The sequence below is a fragment of the Alternaria alternata genome, assembly GCF_001642055.1.
Source record: "Alternaria alternata strain SRC1lrK2f unplaced genomic scaffold CC77scaffold_23, whole genome shotgun sequence".
NCBI classification, from domain to species: Eukaryota; Fungi; Ascomycota; class Dothideomycetes; order Pleosporales; family Pleosporaceae; genus Alternaria; species Alternaria alternata.
Window position 1 is genome coordinate 173745 of NW_017306212.1, and position 19432 is coordinate 193176.

General features: G+C 52.4%; 10 protein-coding genes across 10 annotated transcripts; 3 read left to right on the forward strand and 7 right to left on the reverse strand.

Moving 5' to 3' along the window:
• Positions 1-188: 188 nt before the first annotated feature.
• CC77DRAFT_1098619 (hypothetical protein) lies at positions 189-1480 on the reverse strand (the record flags this gene model as incomplete). Its single annotated transcript, XM_018529962.1, has 2 exons — positions 189-1171; positions 1225-1480. The coding sequence occupies 2 exons, from the start codon at positions 1478-1480 to the stop codon at positions 189-191; spliced, it is 1239 nt and encodes a 412-aa protein (XP_018381363.1).
• Positions 1481-2251: 771 nt separating this feature from the next.
• CC77DRAFT_407615 (RhoGAP-domain-containing protein) lies at positions 2252-6425 on the reverse strand. The gene is made up of 5 exons (XM_018531590.1): positions 5919-6425; positions 4411-5746; positions 3186-4301; positions 2852-3138; positions 2252-2804 (listed from the first exon to the last, which is right to left on the reverse strand). Exons 1-5 carry the CDS (start codon positions 6231-6233, stop codon positions 2358-2360), a joined length of 3501 nt encoding a protein of 1166 aa, XP_018381364.1. The 5' UTR covers positions 6234-6425; the 3' UTR covers positions 2252-2357.
• Positions 6426-7461: 1036 nt separating this feature from the next.
• CC77DRAFT_1012630 (hypothetical protein) lies at positions 7462-8098 on the forward strand (the record flags this gene model as incomplete). Its single annotated transcript, XM_018523780.1, has 3 exons — positions 7462-7721; positions 7775-7902; positions 7947-8098. The coding sequence occupies 3 exons, from the start codon at positions 7462-7464 to the stop codon at positions 8096-8098; spliced, it is 540 nt and encodes a 179-aa protein (XP_018381365.1).
• A 765-nt stretch (positions 8099-8863) lies between these two features.
• CC77DRAFT_1065515 (hypothetical protein) lies at positions 8864-9442 on the forward strand (the record flags this gene model as incomplete). The annotated part of the gene is made up of 1 exon (XM_018528817.1): positions 8864-9442. The coding sequence occupies one exon, from the start codon at positions 8864-8866 to the stop codon at positions 9440-9442; it is 579 nt and encodes a 192-aa protein (XP_018381366.1).
• Positions 9443-9599: 157 nt separating this feature from the next.
• On the reverse strand, positions 9600-10562 carry CC77DRAFT_1012632 (hypothetical protein; the record flags this gene model as incomplete). Its single annotated transcript, XM_018523781.1, has 1 exon — positions 9600-10562. The coding sequence occupies one exon, from the start codon at positions 10560-10562 to the stop codon at positions 9600-9602; it is 963 nt and encodes a 320-aa protein (XP_018381367.1).
• Positions 10563-10598: 36 nt separating this feature from the next.
• Positions 10599-12420, reverse strand: CC77DRAFT_407888 (cinnamyl alcohol dehydrogenase). Its single transcript, XM_018531593.1, has one exon. It carries the CDS (start codon positions 12122-12124, stop codon positions 11033-11035), a length of 1092 nt encoding a protein of 363 aa, XP_018381368.1. The 5' UTR covers positions 12125-12420; the 3' UTR covers positions 10599-11032.
• Positions 12421-12630: 210 nt separating this feature from the next.
• Positions 12631-14137, reverse strand: CC77DRAFT_971974 (FAD/NAD(P)-binding domain-containing protein). Its single transcript, XM_018535848.1, has 3 exons — positions 13994-14137; positions 13906-13943; positions 12631-13851 (listed from the first exon to the last, which is right to left on the reverse strand). Exons 1-3 carry the CDS (start codon positions 14058-14060, stop codon positions 12718-12720), a joined length of 1239 nt encoding a protein of 412 aa, XP_018381369.1. The 5' UTR covers positions 14061-14137; the 3' UTR covers positions 12631-12717.
• Positions 14138-14403: 266 nt separating this feature from the next.
• Positions 14404-16234, forward strand: CC77DRAFT_407654 (S-adenosyl-L-methionine-dependent methyltransferase). Its single transcript, XM_018531591.1, has 3 exons — positions 14404-15192; positions 15240-15785; positions 15834-16234. The coding sequence occupies exons 1-3, from the start codon at positions 14737-14739 to the stop codon at positions 15945-15947; spliced, it is 1116 nt and encodes a 371-aa protein (XP_018381370.1). The 5' UTR covers positions 14404-14736; the 3' UTR covers positions 15948-16234.
• On the reverse strand, positions 16101-17562 carry CC77DRAFT_407884 (hypothetical protein). The gene is made up of 2 exons (XM_018531592.1): positions 16855-17562; positions 16101-16799 (listed from the first exon to the last, which is right to left on the reverse strand). Exons 1-2 carry the CDS (start codon positions 17117-17119, stop codon positions 16342-16344), a joined length of 723 nt encoding a protein of 240 aa, XP_018381371.1. The 5' UTR covers positions 17120-17562; the 3' UTR covers positions 16101-16341.
• On the reverse strand, positions 17128-18826 carry CC77DRAFT_407976 (hypothetical protein). Its single transcript, XM_018531594.1, has 5 exons — positions 18525-18826; positions 18365-18469; positions 18096-18320; positions 17899-18041; positions 17128-17835 (listed from the first exon to the last, which is right to left on the reverse strand). Exons 1-5 carry the CDS (start codon positions 18717-18719, stop codon positions 17439-17441), a joined length of 1065 nt encoding a protein of 354 aa, XP_018381372.1. The 5' UTR covers positions 18720-18826; the 3' UTR covers positions 17128-17438.
• Between the last annotated feature and the right edge of the window lie 606 nt (positions 18827-19432).

Consider the following 19432-nt stretch of genomic DNA (forward strand, 5'->3'; position numbering starts at 1 on the left):
GAACAGCATTGGCAAGGTTCACAGCATCTTGAGGGGCGTCGTTTGCGGGAATAGGACGATCAACGATTCTACGCTCATCCCAGAGTGGACATTTGCACGTTCGCCACCTGGCTAGACATGTATAGCAGAACTCGTATTGGCAGCGGCACCTTGAACTATCAGCTTGATCCCTCTCACTAACGTAGCACCTACGTGATGTGGAAGCAGCCTCGCTCAAGCTCAACCATCTCTTTGCACTTTGGGCACGTCTGCCAACGCTTGGCTTTGGCAACGCCCATGAGCTTTTTGACATCCTTATCCTCTGGACAGAGACCATCATGTCGCTCGTTTTTGCACGTAACACACGTCTTCTGAGCACACTCTGCGCACGTAGCTGTGTCTGCTACAATACTGGCAGGTCTGATCCAGTTCGAGCATGTCTTGTTGCTGCAATAGGTGCGATCCACCATCTCTAACTCTTCTCTCTTAGCCACGAATCTAGAAAAGACTGCTGAGGGTAAGAATGGAATGCAATTGAAGATCGGTATGATCTTGGAACAGCATCGGGGTGGGAAGTGCGAAGTATCTGTTATAGAGCACTCGAAGAGGCGAGTGAGACATTCGCGGCAGTATGCATGCGCCTCAACATCGCCGTCGTTCCTGCATGGGAGCTGAAGCATATTGCACGCCGCGTGTATGTCCAGGCAAGAAGAGCAAGTTGCTGACAAGGTTCCTGTCTGTGCAGTCCCATCATGGCCACTGAGCAAAGACTCATTTGTCGGATTATCAAGTTTCGCTCGTTTTGTTCTTCCATCTTCGTTTTCCCTGAATATTGCCGGATCAAGAGAAACAGTGCGCTTTTTTGACGTAGTCGTACGAATGTTCGGTGTGATGGAGTTATCGTCTTCGTCCTTTGCATCATCGACACGCGCACGCTTAAAGCTGTTCGGTCCAAGATCGGGCTTCAAATCATCCTCGGCAAGACGCTTTTTGCCAGATAAGAGCCCGTTCTTCGAAGGTTTCGTTTGCATGCTAGTGAGATCAGAGCGGAGGTCCTTGTCTGCGAGAGTCTTATCATTGACGGGCTCAGACTTCTGGTCAGCCACGTTTTTGTACATAGCGTACGCGTGTTGGACTGCAGGGCGCTGAGGTACGGGCTTGCCGGAAAGTCTGCAAGCTAAATCATGGTCGCCTCGATCGTGTTAGCACGGCTTGGTGTTGCATGGTTAAGCCGTGTGTACTTACGTTCAGCTTGCTGCTCCTCGCCCAAGAGCTTCTTATACGCCTCTCGACTCGAGTTTTCTTCTTGAACAATGTTGCGAGCGAAGGCCTGGCCGCGAAGATTGTTCCACTTCCTCAGAAGCTCATCGCCAAGCGCCGCAAATGCGACTCGTTCGCTGTTGACGGCACCGTTTTTGTCAGTTTTAGGCAAGGTCTTCAGAATAGCGTCTACGTCGTCGAGCTGGAGCTTCAATACAACCTGGGCAGTCGCAGAATCCATCTTGGAGTGATTGACAATGCTGCAACAGGTGAGCACGTTTGTGGCAGGTAAGGGGAGGCGTCGCCTCAAGGCACTCAACAATACGTGCTGTTGCGAGACGATGCACTTTGGACGTGAGCAGTAACAATTACGACGTGTATGCAGAAAGAGCAAAGAAAGAACCGTTGACCGAAGGGAGGGTTTGTCGCAGGCGATGAGAGATGAGTCTTGCAAAGGTGGGCCGAGATTGTGGTGTCTGCCAAGCATGATGGAGATGAGGAAGGCGCGTCCCTCGTAATCAAAACAACGGGGAGGTGAAGGATGAGGTGAAGAGAGGGGATAGAATCATCAGATACCTACATGAGGCCTTGAAGCATTTACCAAAGGCAGGCAACAGAAGCCTTTGAAGACTACATCGGGCGACTTCCATACATTATCCACACCTGCGTACTCGGCCTCTACAGTAGTAGTTTATATGCCTCACATGCAGCTTCGCCGTCAAAGCCTACCCATCCCCAACTGAGGTACTCTTAGCGCTTTCCACCGTTTTCCTCTACAGGCATTCCCACGCGCGTGTTCGCGCCACCGTAAACAATGCCAAGATCGTATATGGCACATGTGATTACCCAGAAACGCCCATATCAATGCTGCAAAAAATGTCCCTCCAGTGTGCATCAAGCAGCACATGATGCTACAATGCAGTCAAACAGTCGTCAGACTTATGTTAAGCCAATGCGTGAAGATGACTGGCCAGTCTAGATGTCATAACGTAGACTCCGGCCAGGGGTATAGAATAGAATCACCGCTCATTGAATGCTTTTCGCTCAAGCCATGAAAACGGTGCATGCAATCAACGCCATGTACTCCGGTACAGTCCCAAAAAGAGAGTTGTCGTGTCTCATCCAGCGCCCGCGGTGCCAATCTGTGTGTGTTTTTGGAAGCCAGGCGAGCGATAGCTGTGCCGATGAGGAGATGCAGTGCGATGGCCGTCAGGCGAACCTTGAGTGTTCTGGGCGAATGCAGGGTTAGGTGCACTCCGGTCATATCCTGGGGTGGGGCTGTGCTGATTGCTGCCGGAAGGCATTGGTTGACCTGCGCCTGCGCCTGCGCCCGGGACCTGACGGACTGACGCCTCACCAGCCTGTGCCGAGGGGTTGTTGTCTGCTGTCGTAATCTGAGGCGCATTACGCTGGTCTTTCCTAGAAGCAGTGCCAGTTTGGTCCCTAGGCGACGGCGTAGGTGCCGACAGAGGATTCTTTCCCCGCTGCTCCCATTGTCGCATGATTTCTTTTGCGCTCATGTCGGACACTTCGTCGCTGAGTAGTTCCATGATTTCGGGGGGTACCTGGCTGCGTTAGAGTTGGACAAGGACAGAACGACGATGCAACATACCTCTGAGAACTCATCGTTGTTCTCGATGAGATCGAACACGACCTTGACAGCACCCTGATCCACGCTCTTTACTTCTTTGTCATTGCTCTCACGTAGGATGTTCGGAGCCATCACAGTGGCGATATTCCACGTGTCCATCTTGTTGCCCGTTTCTTCGTCTACGGTGTGGAAAGACGACACCCAATTCAGGAAGCAGAACAAAACCTCCATGGTGTCGCGATGGGCCTTGGGCAGTAGGCAAAGCACTAGATGCAGTACTTTCTTTCTTTGCGCTTCGTCCTCAATGTCTGCTTCTGTTAGTCAAACATCGTGAGCGCAATCAAGAGAAACTTACCATTAGCTACCATGAACAGCCTGTAAAGCTTCAATGTCAATACCGGCTCAGGCATCAATCGAAGGAAGCGCTTCAAGAGGTTGGCGAGAATGACTGGGTTCTTAGTGTTGAGGTCGACCTTTTGAACACCATTGGCATCGATTTCCTCCTCAAGCTCGCGCAGAGCCTTGAGGTTACCGTTCTTCCTGAACACACCCTCAATGGACATATCCATACTTCTCATCGCGGTAATACAATCCTGAAGCAAAGCTGGAACCTTGAGAGCGCCCGGTCCTACACCTTCCGTGCACTCATCGCCATATTTTTCGACGAGGTACTCGAGCGATTGTCTGAAGGTTGCTTTGTCGGAAACCGGCTTCTCGACTCCTGTAACGCCCTTCTTCGGTTTGCTTTTGTCGGCCTTGAACGCTTTGCCGAACCCAATTTTGCCCCAGAAGTTGTTTTTCTTCGATTCGATGAGATCTAGAAGATCGCCTTGGTTGTACTGGTTGTCGTCGAGCAAAAGTCCAAGCTGAAGCACCGCAAGACCCTTCAGCTTGAAGTACTCAAGCGGCGAAAGTTCTGAAAAGTAGGTTCGCGAGCGGCCTTCTGATATCTGTTGGAGTTCCTGACCCCCAGAGAAATCACGACGATGGCCGTTCTGTAGCCTCGGCTGGTCATCCCGTCCTAGTAGTGCGCTTCCGCCGGCACGGAATGCATTCGGACGCTGCTCTCGTTGCTGTTCCAAAGCGGCCATACGTGCGATATCATCCAGGGCAAGAGAGTTTACGGCGAGTGTTACAGCGTCGGCCTCGTTCGTAATTTCGCGTTCCTGGACGATTTGCATGCCTCCTGGAAGCTGTCCGTCTCCACCAGAACCGAGACCCTCCGGACCGTCAATGATTCGCGATTGGCGCGCACGTTTCATGGTATTGGAAAGATGCTTGTCAAGTCGCGTTGATCTTAGGCGCTTGATATCAGACATGGATTGCTCATACGCGGCATTGTTGCTGTTTTGACTATCTGTCGCTGATGTCCCTCCATACGACTTGGAGCGATTGTCGGGTCGTAAGTGAGGTGGATCATCCCCAAGGCGATGTCCTTGTGTGGAATCATAGCCTGTCAGGTTAGGATCATCTACAAGTCATTAGTGGGACGAATGTAATCTCGGAAGCGGCTCCAGAAATCTGAGTCGAGGTGTCAAGATGAGTGGTGACAGTGTGATCTATAGGAGAGTTCTTCTTACCTGAAGTGTGTGGCAGTGCGCCACTGGATCGCAAAGTCGCCATGAGGCGCGCATGCGCTACGTTCAGTAGATGTACATATTGACGCAGTTTGGTGACTTGCTCGAAACCATTCTCAGCGTCTGGCTGCGCTGCAGCACATGCTGGACAGAAAATACTTCGCTTGGATTTACTCCAATAGGCATTTTGAGTGTTATGGCGCAGGTCAGCATTGCACCCACGGCACACCATACAGCTGTAGTTGTACGACATGTTGTTTAGATGTAAACACTTGTCTTCGACCTGTGCATCGCAAATGGGACATGCGTCGGCCCATCTTGGGACAAGCCGGGCGGACTCAGCGGCCTGGTCCCTTTGGGCCTCATCTTCCAACCGTGCATCGAGTGAGTTGACTTGGGTAAGGAAGTTGGTCAAACCGGTCGAGCTCCGGGTTTCGCGCTCTAATTTTAGAGAACCCTGCAGACATATGCGAATGAGGAGCTTTAGGTAGTGGGCCAAACCAGTGACCAGTGACAACAGTTCTTGGGTCACGCCCAGTCGTCGAACGCCGGTACCTTGGGACTGGGTAAGAAGCGCAAAGAAGGCTACCACTTTCTTACAGAGTAGCTTCGATTCGCGGGAGTAGGTCAGTCCCTTGGGCGTCCTGACGATTAACTGCGCGTCGAGCGCATCTGCAGCCGCAAAAAGCAGTTCGACGTGCACGATGAACTTCTTAGCTGCCATGACACCGTCAACGTAAGCTCCGTTACTGACATGGAGCAGCATGTCGGAGATGCACGTCGCGGACTTTTCCTCGAAAGCCGACAGGGTCTTCCAGATCCAATTGACTTTAGCTTCGATCTCTTCCTCCTGTTGGCGCACACTCTCGCGCACCTCGTCGGTCGCGTCGCCATCGGCATCTTGCAACCGCTCGATGACTGGTTGGCCTGTGGAATGTAGCCTGACATTCCAGTATTTGTGAATCATATAGCATTCCGGATGCCAATGCTGATTCTGCCCATTTCGGAAGATTTCAACGAATTGTTTCAAAATCGATGTCTGACAGCCGTTGCACCGTTGAGCGAACTTGGTGGAGTAGTGGTAGTGACAGTAGACGCTTCCCTCGTGCTCGTAGTAGCTGTCGGATGCGCCGAACACTGTGGGACATACGGAGCAGGTAAAGTGCTCAATGTGGTATTTGCGGTCGAGCGCTGTGATGTATGAGCCACGCAGGGCTTGCCCACATTCGAAGCAAAGGAGGTCGAGCCGTCGAAAATAGTCTGTCTCGCAGAGGGGGTACTGCCCGGGGGGCTTGTCAGGAACGGGGAAGAACTTGGATGCAACAATTTTGCCGCAGTCCTAGACGCAGGTCAGCAAGATGATCAATAAAGCTACATGGAGAAATCAAGCGCTCAAGAATATTGGAAGCAGTCCACCCTGAACAGCAATGCGCCAAGTCCAGCCACTGCAGGGCACAAAGACACGCAAGCGCCCAATTCCTCCATTCCAAGAAACAACATGGGTGTCTTACGTGACAGGTAAAGCATTCCAGATGGTACGTATCGCCCAAAGCCCGCACAAACTGTCCAGTCAGTCCTTCTCCGCACTTGCCACAGATCTTGCCGCTACGCTTTGGTTTCGGGGCGGCCTGGTTTTGCTCCCCAGGGTCGGTCGACGATCGCGGGGGATAGTTGGTGCGGTCATAGGGCGCAAGACTGTTGGACGAAGATGCGGCCTCGTCGGTGGCTCGCCTCGAGAGGCCACCATTGCGCGGGTCGTAGGCAGTGTACTGTGACTGGGCGCCCTGATTATCCATCGGAGGCGGTCCCTCCGCCGGTGTTCCCATGTCCAATTACGCCAGCTTCGGTAGTCGTGCTCTGTGATGCAGGGTACGTGACAGGTTCGTGTGGGAGCCGAGGTGCGAGGGGCGCGTGACAGAGAGGCGAGGGTGCGTACAGAGGGCCTGAGGGCAGGTATCGCGGTATGGTGTACGGTGTCGTGCAGGCGGTGCTGGCGACGAGAGGGGTGTCGAGTCGCGGGTGGATCTATCCAGGCAGGTGGCCAAGGGTCGAAGGGCGGCGGCGGTGCGTTGGCGAGCGCGCTCTGTGTCTGGATGCGCAGCTGCTGGCTCGGTCGGGTGTGGTGGATGTAAGGGATGCTATGTACAATGGGCGCAAAAGCAACTCGTTCGGCATGCGGCCGCCGCGGAGGAGGGAGGCGTGGTGGTGAATTAGGCCCGACGTGCTATGGGGGGCATAGGACGAGGACCCTGAGCGGTGGATGAAACGCGGTCAGGGCGGGTAGGGCAAGTAGAGGGATTGAACGACAATGAACATGCAACTCGAAGAAGCGCAACCACTGTGTGCTTGGCGGAAGATTCGCAGGAGGCGTCGTGTGGTGTGAGGCTGGTGGTTGTTCCTGTGTCACTGCGGCTGTGGTCAATGTTCGAGGAGTGGACGCATGTCGGTGAACGGGCTAAGCCGCTTTGGTGAAAAGCTGATTGCGATGCACATGAGCATGCCCGGCAGCAGCATCGACCCCTTGAGCTTAGTTTAGCCTTGAAGAAAGCCGGCATTAGATGGCATGTTATGCACCTGTTCTGTCCTCGGCTGCGTATACAGCTAGCCATACGCGATACGCACGCAGCCTTCACAAAATGCACTACGTCGTCTGCACGCACACACGCACACACGAGTTATTTCCCACAGCATCCTCGGCACATGGCAGGCTATTCCTTGAGCATTAGGCACCCGATGGAAGTCAGCGGGGAAGGCTGTTCAAGCCGCCTGTTTCAAGGTTCATGGCTGACATGCTAGCGTCCTTGGGCCTTGGCGTTCGAGATCTCGACAGTCGCGACTTCCACCCAGTCCAGCCTGTTGCTCGCGACTGCAAGGTACGCCCGTCGCTACTGCCAGAACCGTCCCTCACCCTCACGCATACGCCAGCTTCGTCGCTTTCACTAGCAGGACCGAGCTCACTCACCACCCGGGCCGCCATAACCCGTTGCATCCAAAACAAAGACCTCTAAACCACTCACCCCAACCGCGTCATACCACTCACTGCCGACCTTCACCATGGAAGGAGAGTCGGAAAATGCGCCGACCCAGAGGCAGGAGCCGCCTGTGTTTAAGGCCCCAAGGCTAGTCTCTCGCCCAAAGCCCCCGGTGCAGCAAGAGGAGGAGATGGGCTCTGAGATCAAGCTGGGCGATTTTGAAGATGTCCATGCGCTGTCCGTCTCCGAAGCGCGCGCCGTCGTCACAGCCGTCCACGAGGCACGAAAGAAGAAGGACCCCGAGAACAATCCGCTGCGCGACAGGATATACAACGACAGCATGTGAGTCGTTGCGCACAAGCTGCAGGGTCAAAGGCCGGTGCTGACTGCAGCAGAACCATCACGCAGTTTCTCGATTACCTCGACAACTTCGCCCGATACAAGGAAGAAGACAGTCTGCACTCCATTGCTGCCCTCTTCGATGCCCACCCCGAGATCTCCGTTGTCGAGAAGGCGCTGCTGGGTAATACATGAGCCAGAAGAGAGGAAGCGCTGTACTGACAACAGTGTTAGGAACGCTGACTCCGGATACCGCCGAGGAAGCCACCACGCTCATTCCCTCGCTGAACATGGACGAGGAAGAGCTCCAGTTGATTCTGGACGAGCTGAACAAAATGCGTGAGTTGGAAAAGATTAACAAGATGGTTACAGGCCTTTGAAGCTGACTTCTCGGACAGAGGATCGCCTTCGATAGTACCCCAATGGGACTTTGGATCACTACCTGGACCGTTTGGATGATACGGTGAAAGCGACCTGCGACCGCACTCAGATTGGTACACCTTTGCCCGCGGATGACTTTGTCTAAATTGCTCTACTCCCACCTCGACGAAGCACAACAAGCATGCTGGTTCGGGAAACATCGGCATTTGATCTGAAACCTTGTTCGGCTTGGCTTCGCAGCAAAAGTCTGGAGTTGCTTTGAAAAGGCAAGTATGGAACACTACCACTAGACTGTTGGGTCTGATCAAAATCGGTCGGCGAACACTTGCAACACTTGTCATGACGCATTGTTTTGCTACTTGTGGGTATTCATAATATTACAAGCGTTCCATCCGTCGCGGAAGGACAAGAATGTTTCTGCACGCACTGTACGTTCTCACTTGTCTACGCGAATTCTGTGCTGCTAGTGAAACAAACGTGATTGCAACTCCATTGATGTAATTGTGCAGGTTCTAGCAAACTCCCCTGTGAATACAGAAGCCCCTGTGACTTGAGGGCAGGCGTGTTTTGTGCGCCATGTAAGATCCCTACTACTAAATTAAAGACCAGATATTGCAGCATTTTGAAGCTTGGTGCCTATATCTCTACCACCTTTCAACAGCACAGAACATTTTGTCGTCACCGTTCACTTTTATCATCACCACCACAAGTACCGAACTTCTTCAACCATCACATAAACCAAATCAACCTCGCAACAGTCCAACATGCCAGGCTTTACTTCCTTTCTGCTCGGTCACGGTCGCTTCTCTGCCGCTGTCCAGGACTCTACACCACCTGAATCCGACAACGAGCTCGAAACTGAAGCCTCCAGGAAGCGTCGTTTGCAACAAGAGCTTAGGCGCGCTCGTCAGGTATCTCGTATCTACAGTACCGTCCTAACACGCAAAGACACTGAACAGACTTTGGGGACGCTAAAGCAACTCGAATCCGATATTGATGCTCAGATCGAGAGCTTCCACGACATGGGTGTTGCGTCTCAGAAGAAGCGTAGAGAGATAGTTAACGAATTCACCACGCGTGGTCAGTTCGTCCTTCAAAATGGTATCAAGGTATTAGAGCGGTTTGGAAATGCTCAAGGGCCGGTGCAGGTTCTTCTTGAAGCGTTCACGGAATTGAATAAGGTAATGGTAGATGGGAGACGGGAGAACGGGATGGTAGATGTTCAGGGTGTACGGGATGTCGTGGCGGTGTATCAACGGCAAATCAAGAAGCCGCTGGGTGATGCAATCAAGGAACTTGGAAAGGCGCTCCGTAGAAAGGATGACTGGACCGATCTGGAGTAGGTGATCTGATGAGGATGGGACATCGGTACTGGTACATTGCTTCATCGCTGAGGTTTAATCACTAGCTTAAATGTCTACTTCCATGTCAAAGAAATCCATCGACGCCTATCTCATCCTCAGATCCCGCTCTCAATCTTCGCCAACAGTGTCTCGCTCTTCAAAGTGGGACAAACATTCTCGTCTCCTGCAAATTGTCAAAGAACATCCTGGTTCCTGTCATTCTTCGCCCCGTCTCTACTTTCGGTCGCTCAAATACCGGTCGTATTTCTCTCCTCTGTTCTTCCTGTCGCTTCTCTCTATCGCTAATCTCGGCCCTCCTTATTGACCCCCGATAAGGCACCGCAATTCGCGTGTCTGTCTTCTTCTTATGCACCCTGGTCTGATAATGCTTCGCCGAACGTTTTCCGTCACTGGCAAGCTTCCCCACGAAATCAGTGCCGCGCCCATACTCTTGCCATTCAGCATTCGCATGCGCCTCGCTCACCTCCTTAGGCGCATCTTTTTGGCTAAAAATGCGCGAATGGTATGTCTCTTCGAAAACGACATGTTTGTCCTTTGACTTTGGCTTGCCAAGGGAAGAGCCCTTGAGTGCCGATTTCAAGGACTTGGGGCAAATGCGACGGTTTCGCTTCATCGCCTCGTCAGACCAGAGTGCGTCGTCTAGCAAACTGCTGTTGAGGATTTGTTTGAAGCTACTGAGAATATCGAAGAGGATCGCATAGCTATCAGCTATCAGTGGCCAGTATCGCTCTGAGACGACTTTCCAGCCCAGGTCCAACCGTCCTGAGTGCTCAGCCCAGAGTGACCGCTGGCGCGCCATAATCCTTGCGAGTTCTTCGAGTTCTACCCTGAATGACCCTTTCGAGTGGTTATTGCGTAGGCGAAGGGTGAGGTTATCGAGTCGGTCGTAGATACGGTGGTGACGCTCTAGAATCGACTTCATGGCGCGGCGCGCATGATCGCTTCCTTTGGTCTTTGTGAAGGCTTCCATCTCTTCTTTCTGACGGGTCATAGAGCCTTCGAGCTCTTGGCAGGCTTGTATGAGGATTTGGACCTCATCGCGCGTTAGGTGCATGCCAATGATAAGCGCCTTGGGTGCTTTCTTCGTAAACCAAGACATAATTGGAGCCCAGATGAACGACGTGAAGAGTGTTGCGCAAGCTTTTACTGTGCGACTCAACCCGTTTGGTTCGCGCAGACGTGGAACCTTGGGTGGCCCTGAGATCTGAGCCAGTGAGAACGAAGGCATTGGGGTAACGGTTTGAGGCAGCGGAGGAGATTCGTCTCACGCATGACCCAAGCAATGCGGAATCACTTTCACTGCGTGCACAATGAGGCAATGGTGGTAGTACAGCACTGGCTTGACGCGCATCGTGAATCAACCTGTGTGGTGTAAGACATTACAAGAGGACTTGCGAAGAAGACGAGGATCTCCGAGACAGTGTAGGTTTGTGAAGCAAACGCCAGCGTCAGAAATCTCGGATCGTCTGGTAAGATTTGTGTTTGAGCAAGTCGATAGTAGAGTTGATGTGGTGGCTTGATTCGTGGATGGTATATGCTCGCCTAGATGACGTGACAACCCTAATACGCTCACATCTTCGCCCTGTCTCCATGATCGGCATTTACGAGAACATAACGATAACGCGCATGTCCCTCCTCCATGTCAACCACACTCTTATTCGCGTCCTTCATGTTGCGCTTTTGCACCCATGGCTTAACCCCCTTGTCAGCAGCGAATTTTAACATCTCCTCTATCTCTTTGGGGCTGCCGATCTGGCTACCTCCAATCTTGCATCCTTTACCAATGAGACCAAATGCAGCGATTTGAGGGAGTTTGTCCTCGGGCGCGCCGACTTGTATGAAGGATCCACCCGTGCGAAGGAGGCGAAGGTATGACTCAAGAGGCATGTCTGGAGAGGATACCGTACTAATGATAAGGTCTAGGGTCCGGCTATGATTGCGCGCCCACTTCTCGTCTTCAGACGTGGCAATATAGTCTGTTGCGCCCATGGCCTTTGCATCGTCGACTTTGTTCCTTCGTCGGCTTATCGCTACGACCTTTTCGCAGCCTAAAGCTTTCGCAAACAAGACGCCAAAATGTCCCAAGCCTCCTAGGCCTACAATTCCCACCTTTTTCCCAGGGCCTGCGCCGTTGTTCTTCAGCGGCGCATAGACTGTAATGCCGCCGCACATCATGGGCGCTGCATCTTCGCTCTTTATCCCAGCTGGTATCCTAATGGCGAAATGCGCTGGGACGCGAACATAGTCTGCATATCCACCCATGCTCCAGCTTCCATCCGGGTACTTGGCGTTGTATGTGCCAACCATCTTGGTACAATGCTGTTCGATGCCTGCGCTACATTCCTCGCAGTCGTCCTTCAAGCAACTGAAAGCTTGCGCGCCTACGCCAACCCTGTCGCCCAAGTTCAGGTTCTTCACTTTGTCTCCAACTCGCACAACATTTCCTACAATTTCGTGACCGACGCATACGGGATAGTGTGTCGCACCCCAGCCAGATCGCAGAGTGTGTATGTCGGTGCCGCAGATACCACAATGGGAGACTTTGATATCGATGTCTATGTCGTTGAACGGCTTGGGTTTGAAGGATGACCAGGTCATGTTGCCCTGCGCGGCATTCTTATCGTGGCCTAGCCAACCATGGAACTCGGAAGGGGAAGTCATCGCTGATATGCTGAGGCCTTCGGAACTTGAAAGCGAGGTAAGATTGGTCGAGCTATGTTAGGAGTGATGAAGCAACGCGTCGCACTGTCAGCTGCAAAGGCTGTAAAGATGGTATATGTCAAGCGTTGACTTGGAATCGCGTTGTGGCCAGGACCGAGGATGGCCGACGTCATGTTGTTTGGACAATGTTATCCGAGGCATCTCTGAACGCCAGATGAGGGGTCCATAATTCACCAGAGACAGCACCAACAACATCACAAAAGACTGCAGTGAATTGAGCATCGCGACATGAAATCATCGCAGGATGTTAGAGTGGTAAAGAAGTGTTGGTGTTATACGTGATGCTGGTAATCGTGAGTACTGAATGCCCAAATTGCCGCTAATGCGAAACCAACAGTCAGCACAGCACCGTAATGCATATGTATACCCAGGTATCGACAGGGCGTTGTTAATCACATAGCTGCATCAATCGCAATAACGATAGACCAGGGATTTGGGATGAGGCTAATAAAAGGTCATGCATGATATTGTTTGTTCGTATGACCGACAGAGAGCGTGGGTTGAAGGAAAGAGCATACCGAAGCTGTCCTCTGCTAAGCATCGACCTTTTTCATACCCTTTGTGAAAAGAGGACTTTGCCTCACGCGTTCCCAATCATGAAGCATCATTGTATTCGCCGTACCGTCTCTAACCTCTCCACCCCCACGCCTGATCATCTCCTCTTCAAATGCATCTATCGCAGCTTTTCTATCCTCTCCAGCTTGAATCTTAGTGATGGCTTCATGCAGCTTTCCAGCGTCCGTGACCGAGTGATTGAGGCCTTGCCCTCTTTGGTAGGTCATTGGATGGACAGCGTCGCCAACCATGGTAACTAAGCCGTGGTGGTTATCCCAACGATGGCCTTCCATTCCGGGGTCCCAGTCACTGAGCCCCAGATACCACACGGGGGTGCCATCTGGTGTCCACTCAAGCGCACTCCTCCACGGGTCGCAGAACTCTTTGGCGAATTCCTTCTGTTGTGCCAGTCGCTGAGCACCAGTCCAATTCTTGGTCGCCTCCTGCTCTTCCAAACTACTTTTCCACGAGATATAGTAGAAGAACGTCCAGGACGACGGATCATCTGCATCCGGTGCGTCATGCATGCCAAAGAAGGCGAAGTTGTTATTGGGATGCGCGCATGCTAGGTACAGCGGGTGAAAAGACCTCAAGAAGAGAGCTTGTTCCACGGTAAACTTACACTGAACAAAAGTGGCAGCATATGGTATGTGGTTGATGGCACCCAATTCGCGACCCAATAGGATCTGTCTGGTCGAAGAGCGAGCTCCATCGGCACCTACCAACATGCTTCCAGTTGCCGTTGTGCCATCGGCGAAATGTACTGTGACTGACTGATTGTCGTTTGCATATGAGACGTCTTGTAAGCGCTTGTCGAACTGTATATCAAGGCCTTGCATTAACATGTCGCGCAACTTGCTCCTTCGTAGGCGGTAGAAAGGCCCGAAGGTAATGGCTGCGACCAGATCTCCGGTGTCGCCTCGCAGCCACTTCAGCGTATCCTGCTCCTTTGTGGGCACGTTCGGGTCGACGGAAACGCTCTGGATGCGATCCCACCAGCCGTCTGGCATGAGGCTTTTCAATGCTGGTGCGCCCCAATGAAGGCCCATGTTCCAGTCGCGCTCGCCATGCTTTGCGCCATTCTTCTCGAAGACGATACACGGAATATTCGCCTGGTTCTCCAATAAGGCTACTATCTACGTTACGTTACACAGACGAGTACGTACTTTGCGAAGGCCTTGAGCGAGTGCGAGTCCAGAGGTTCCTGCGAATGAGTGAGACCATGCGCAGGTATGCGGCGTACGCGTCGCTTACCAGAGCCAATTACGAGAATGGGCAACTGCGCCGCACGCGCTTCGCCGTCGGCAGTTGGTTTTTCCATAGCAAATAGCCAGAGATCAGCGATGTTTGGGTCATCTCTCAACCTGTTCTTCGCATTCTCTACAACTAAGTTCGAGTCTCCACAGTGGAAGGCCGCTCGGCCCACCCACCACCTTTAACGCACGCTGCGGCCCAGAACGGGCCGAATAGGACATGAACGGTGAGCTGAATGTCGCCCCATCATGTCGTTCACCACGACATTCAACCCATCTGATACGGGACGTATACACCTATATACAGCTTCTGGAGGTAGTTGTTATGTTTAATATCGACTTCCTGCCTCCTGAGCCCAAATTGTTCGTGCAACATCGGCAAAGAGAAGCAATGATCTCGCTTACCCTGAACCGCTCAACTGACGTGCATGCGATGCATCAACGATGCTTTTGGCGCGCGTTGTGGAAGCGCACGCACGAATAGCAGCAGCCGGAGGAGCAGACCGATCCGCTTGATCTGCTCGGGGATGCTGCGCGGACGCGGCGGCGACGCCATCGCTGCACAGCTCCACTTTCTCAGAGACCCCTCGCCCATTGACAAAGCCACCAAAGAGGGACCAGAGTCAGCACCAGCAAATTCCCAGTACATCGGCACCAGAGTCACCAATATGTAACCTGTTGGTTTCCGGGCTTTGAGGCCTTGATTCTCCACACCACCATACCTCACCCGCGAATCGCGCAGCCATGGCATCTTCGTCGTCGCAAAAGCCATCCGAGGGCATCGGCATGCATCATCAAGATAGTGCCATACATCTCGGCGATGGCTCGACGTCGCCATACCCACAACAACCAACCCCTGAACACCACCATTTGTCGATGGATTCCGAGCCCTCACCACCTAACAATGACGACGAGGCTGGCTTTTCTTCAGACTCAGCCTTCGACAGCGGAAGTCTCCTTGGCGACGAGACGAATTCGCTCGCGTCATCCATTCTTAACCATCGTATTGAGAATGGACGGCAGTACCACGCGTACCGAGACGGCGCATACTGGGGACCGAACGATGAGCTCGCCAAGGAGATATTGGACTTTGCTCACCACATGTATCTCTTGACGCTTGACCAGAAATTGCATCTTGCGCCTCTACAAAACCCACAGACAATACTAGACTGCGGCACAGGTACTGGCATATGGGCGATTGTAGGACATACCTCGCTTACAGTATTATTTCATACTGACAGTCTCAGGACATGGCAGACCAATATCCTTCTGCGATCGTGACCGGTACCGACCTTTCTCCCATACAACCCGAATGGGTCCCACCCAACTGTCACTTTGAAATCGACGATGTCTCGCTCGAGTGGACATTTCCGCCGAACCACTTCGACTTCATACACATTCGCGAACTCTTCGGTTGCATACCAGACTGGGACTTCTTCTTCCAGCAAGCCTACCGACACACTAAACCTGGTGGCTGGATAGAGATTGTCGAGCACTCGGTGTGCCCTATATCCGACGATGACACAATGGGTCCAGATCACTTCTACCATACGTGGGGGAAGGTTGTTGTTGAGATGGGCGATCGTTTCGGCAAGACCTTTACCATATGGGAAGAGAGTGCCGAGAGGATCAAACGAGCCGGTTTTGTGGATGTGACGGTCATGGAGTATAAATGGCCTATGAACGGCTGGCCAAAGGATAAGGATCTCAAGAATATCGGACGATGGAACCAGTTGCGGTTGATGGACGGGGTCGAAGGCTTCATGCTGCGATTGTTGACACAGGTCGGAGGTGTGAGTATTAACGACGAGCTTATCGTGGGCATTACTGAACAACTCTAGTGGTCCGTTGCACGAGCACAAGTGCATCTAGCGCAGATGCGCAAGGAGCTGAAGAGCTACCGCGCTCACGCATACTTACCTGGAACCGTTGTCTATGCCCGGAAGCCCCTATGAACACAAGTGCTTCGCATGTTGCGCTAAGGCAATATTGGCAAAGCTTAATCAGACATTCCAAGACGCTGCCTGTGCCTATATTGCAGTCTGCCCACGCATCGATACGAATTAGCCTCACCGCAATCCCGCCACATGCCGTTAGACCGTCCAGGAGCGAATGCACATATACCCGGCTGGGCACTGATCATACACGTGTGAAAGATGGAAACAACGTCTGAAAGAAATTTACCATCCGATATTGGGCCTACGGGGATGTACATACTGCCGAACGCCTCCCTCCTATAGGATCACCTTCACTGGACATCGACATGCCTCGTTTCAGTTGGACTTCCTACTTTAAACGAGGTGCCCCTATGGCCGCTCATAACGAAGGAACATCAACGGCCGCTTGACTCTAAGAGCTTGGACAATTGAAGGACTGGCACTTGCCGCAGCTTTCCCGCTCAGTGCTAGGACATAGGCACGCTGTCTTGCATGCCTGGTCACCATTGCAGTTTTGTTGACAGGCGTAGATGGCGGACCGGCAGACTTGGCAATGGTCAATTGGGGGTGACTCGGGGTCATTGGTGTCTGCTACTTGAGCAGTGGTAGAACAGGTGGTAGTCGAGCACTTGTGACAGCTATCCTGGTCGGTGACGGGACAACTACATGTTGTTTCGCAAGCCTTGTCACCGCGGCAGTTCTGTTGGCACGTGTAGACAGCGGCCCGGCAGACTTGACAATGGTCGATCGGAGGAGACTGTTGGTCGCCCACAGCAATGCTATCTGAATCGGCAATCGCGGAACCAGCAGATGCTGTGTCACGTTCAGTAAGCTCCCACTTGTCGCAGTCTTGAGGAGCCTTGACGCATCCTGTCTTACTGTTAGCATAATTGGAAGCGTCAAAAGCCTTTTGCTGTTCACATACCCTGTTGACGACAGATCGATTCTGGGTTAGAGTGCAAGTAACACGCGCAATAATCTTCGCAATGCAATCCTGGCGCGCACTGCTCGAGGCAAGCTGGCAAGCTGGCGTCACAGCCCAGTGCTACGCATTCGTCGTCACCAGCCTTGCCAATAACGCCGTGTGACTCGGGAGCGCCTTTGTTGTAATCAATGTCCTTGCGGACGACTAGATCAGCGTTTGCAAAAGCTAGAAGACCAGTAACGAGGATGATGGCGTTGAGCCTCATGGTGACGTTCGGGTATTGGTTGAGGTGGTATGGTTAGAGAAGGAAGGTGGGAGGTATAGTCGTGGAAAGAGTTTTTGGCTTGCGAGGTAAGAGCGCGTTTTTGACGCTACGTCACTGCTCTCGATGAGGAAAGAGTCAGGTGGACTACGCGGGACGTCTAAGCGTGCTGCGTGGGAGTGAAGGTGAATGAGAGATTCACGCCAAAAACATACAACAAGATGATTTGGAGTCCAACGAACTTTCTGAGATAATGGGACACTAAACCTGCTCGCAATGAATAGCTGAAGGTACCGTAACAAAAGAGACCCTTCTTTCGTAGTTATCTTCCAATCCCTCCGATATCTCGCAGCTCGATACTCGGTTCTCTCTTTACCACTATTTCCTTGCGTACCCAGATATCGATATCCTTGTCTCCTTTCACGATCGATGGATCTCGACTCTGTTGACTGGCAATCTTGACATAGCTCGACAAATGGCCTGTACGAACTGCAGATGCATAGCTTGACGTAGTAGCAACACCAGCATGGTTGGCGCTCCAGAGGCCCGAGTCGAGGCTCATCATAAAAGGTTTCAGGAAGGGGATCGTTGTGGTCATGATGCTAGCGACTTGAGCTACTTGTCCGCATACGACGATGCGCCAGATCGAGTGAAGAAGGTCGCTTTGTTGGGGTAGGCTACGGATATATCCGATCTGAGCAGCGGAGGCGAATACGACACTACGAGATTTCCATGTCAGCGCAAGCTCGGTGGTAAAAGGATGTAACGGGGATGTGGCTTACACTATGCGTGACCAAAAGCCAGTGACGAGTGTCAGGCGTTTCTCCGATGTAATCTGCAGCGGTAGTACCATCAGTGTCGGCACAATTGCAAGCGCAAGGTCAGTCGTGATATTCATGACAGCATTGTACGTTCGTATGGCGCGCTGAAGTGAGTCAATTCGGGATACGAGCTATACAGAACTACCGGTCGAACTCACGATATCCATACATTTTGGGTTCGTAATATCCCATCGCTGTGGCGATGGACACTGGAAGGCGAAGAGAAAGACAGCACTCAATCCCCATAGTAGTGTCAGAACGCCCGTTGCGCGCATCATCATCTGGTGTCCAGCGACCGGTGTCACTGACCCAAGAGAGACGAGCAGTGAGCCTTTGGCGGCAATGATGGTAAGCACGCTCAATATCTCGCTGCTGAACAAAGCCTAAAATTGTCAGTGGTGCATTTTAATGACTTCACGTTATTCACCTTCCAGGCCCCGTCAATTTGATCTGGTGAGAGACCAGCCTGTAGATTCCCGATAGGCTGACCAGCAGGACTAAGAAGTGTAGCTGCCTGTCCTACGGACAGAACCTGTGACGGTGTCTGTCAGTGAGAAAACTTGTCACCCTTCTTCTCAAACACTTACCAAAGCGGCTAACAGTACGAAGTCAGCTCGTACAAATTGCCGAGCCATAGCTTTCTTGGTGGCAAACTGCGCTGTAACAGCTAATATCGAGAAGACGAGAAAGAGCCATGCCAGAATCTGAATCAACGGCGCTGCATGGCCTTCGTGGAATGCAGGACGCTTTCCAGCGTCCATAGCTTTGCGCTTAGAAAACATGCTAGAAATGCTGATCCCAGTGGTGGCACTGATGGTCTAATTGTTGGAGCAGCGTGATCTCAGGATATAGTTCAGCACATAGGGGACAACTCCTTGTTGCCGTTATCTCTGTGCCTCATTCCAACATTCCCAAATCACATGGTGCCCATGGATGATGCCAGTGCCACAACATGATCCTGCTCGCATCTCATGTCACTCTTCCATAGAGGCGTTCCTATGTCCACACAACTGGCATCACCCCCACGGATGTAGGTGAATCTTCCAACTTCTTTTGTAAACCTGCATAACTGGGCAACAGGCAGGATGTCGAGTACGTAAGGGGGGTTATCTGTCTGTCCTTAGCATACGGACAAGCTTGCGCGTTCGTGACAAGCATATGATATGCTTGGCACGGTGTCATAGGTCGCTTAAGATGCCTACGCCTCATTCGTGCAGGACTGTCATCTTGGAGCACCAATCAGACGAAAACCAGAGGACACGGACACCTTAACGAGTTGCGGTCACGAAGCAATACGGCAGGTTGCGGCACGAGGCTTCTGGTGAAGAGGATGGGATCTTTGTACGACCATAGCGGCTACTCTGGGCGCAGCCAACACTAGGTACCGCTCGGGACGGTAGCGTCCGCGGTATCTAGGGCCAATTCCACCCGAATCCCGCAGGATGCGTATTGAGTCAAGATCGTCGCATTGAGGTGGGGGTTATATTGTTGAGCT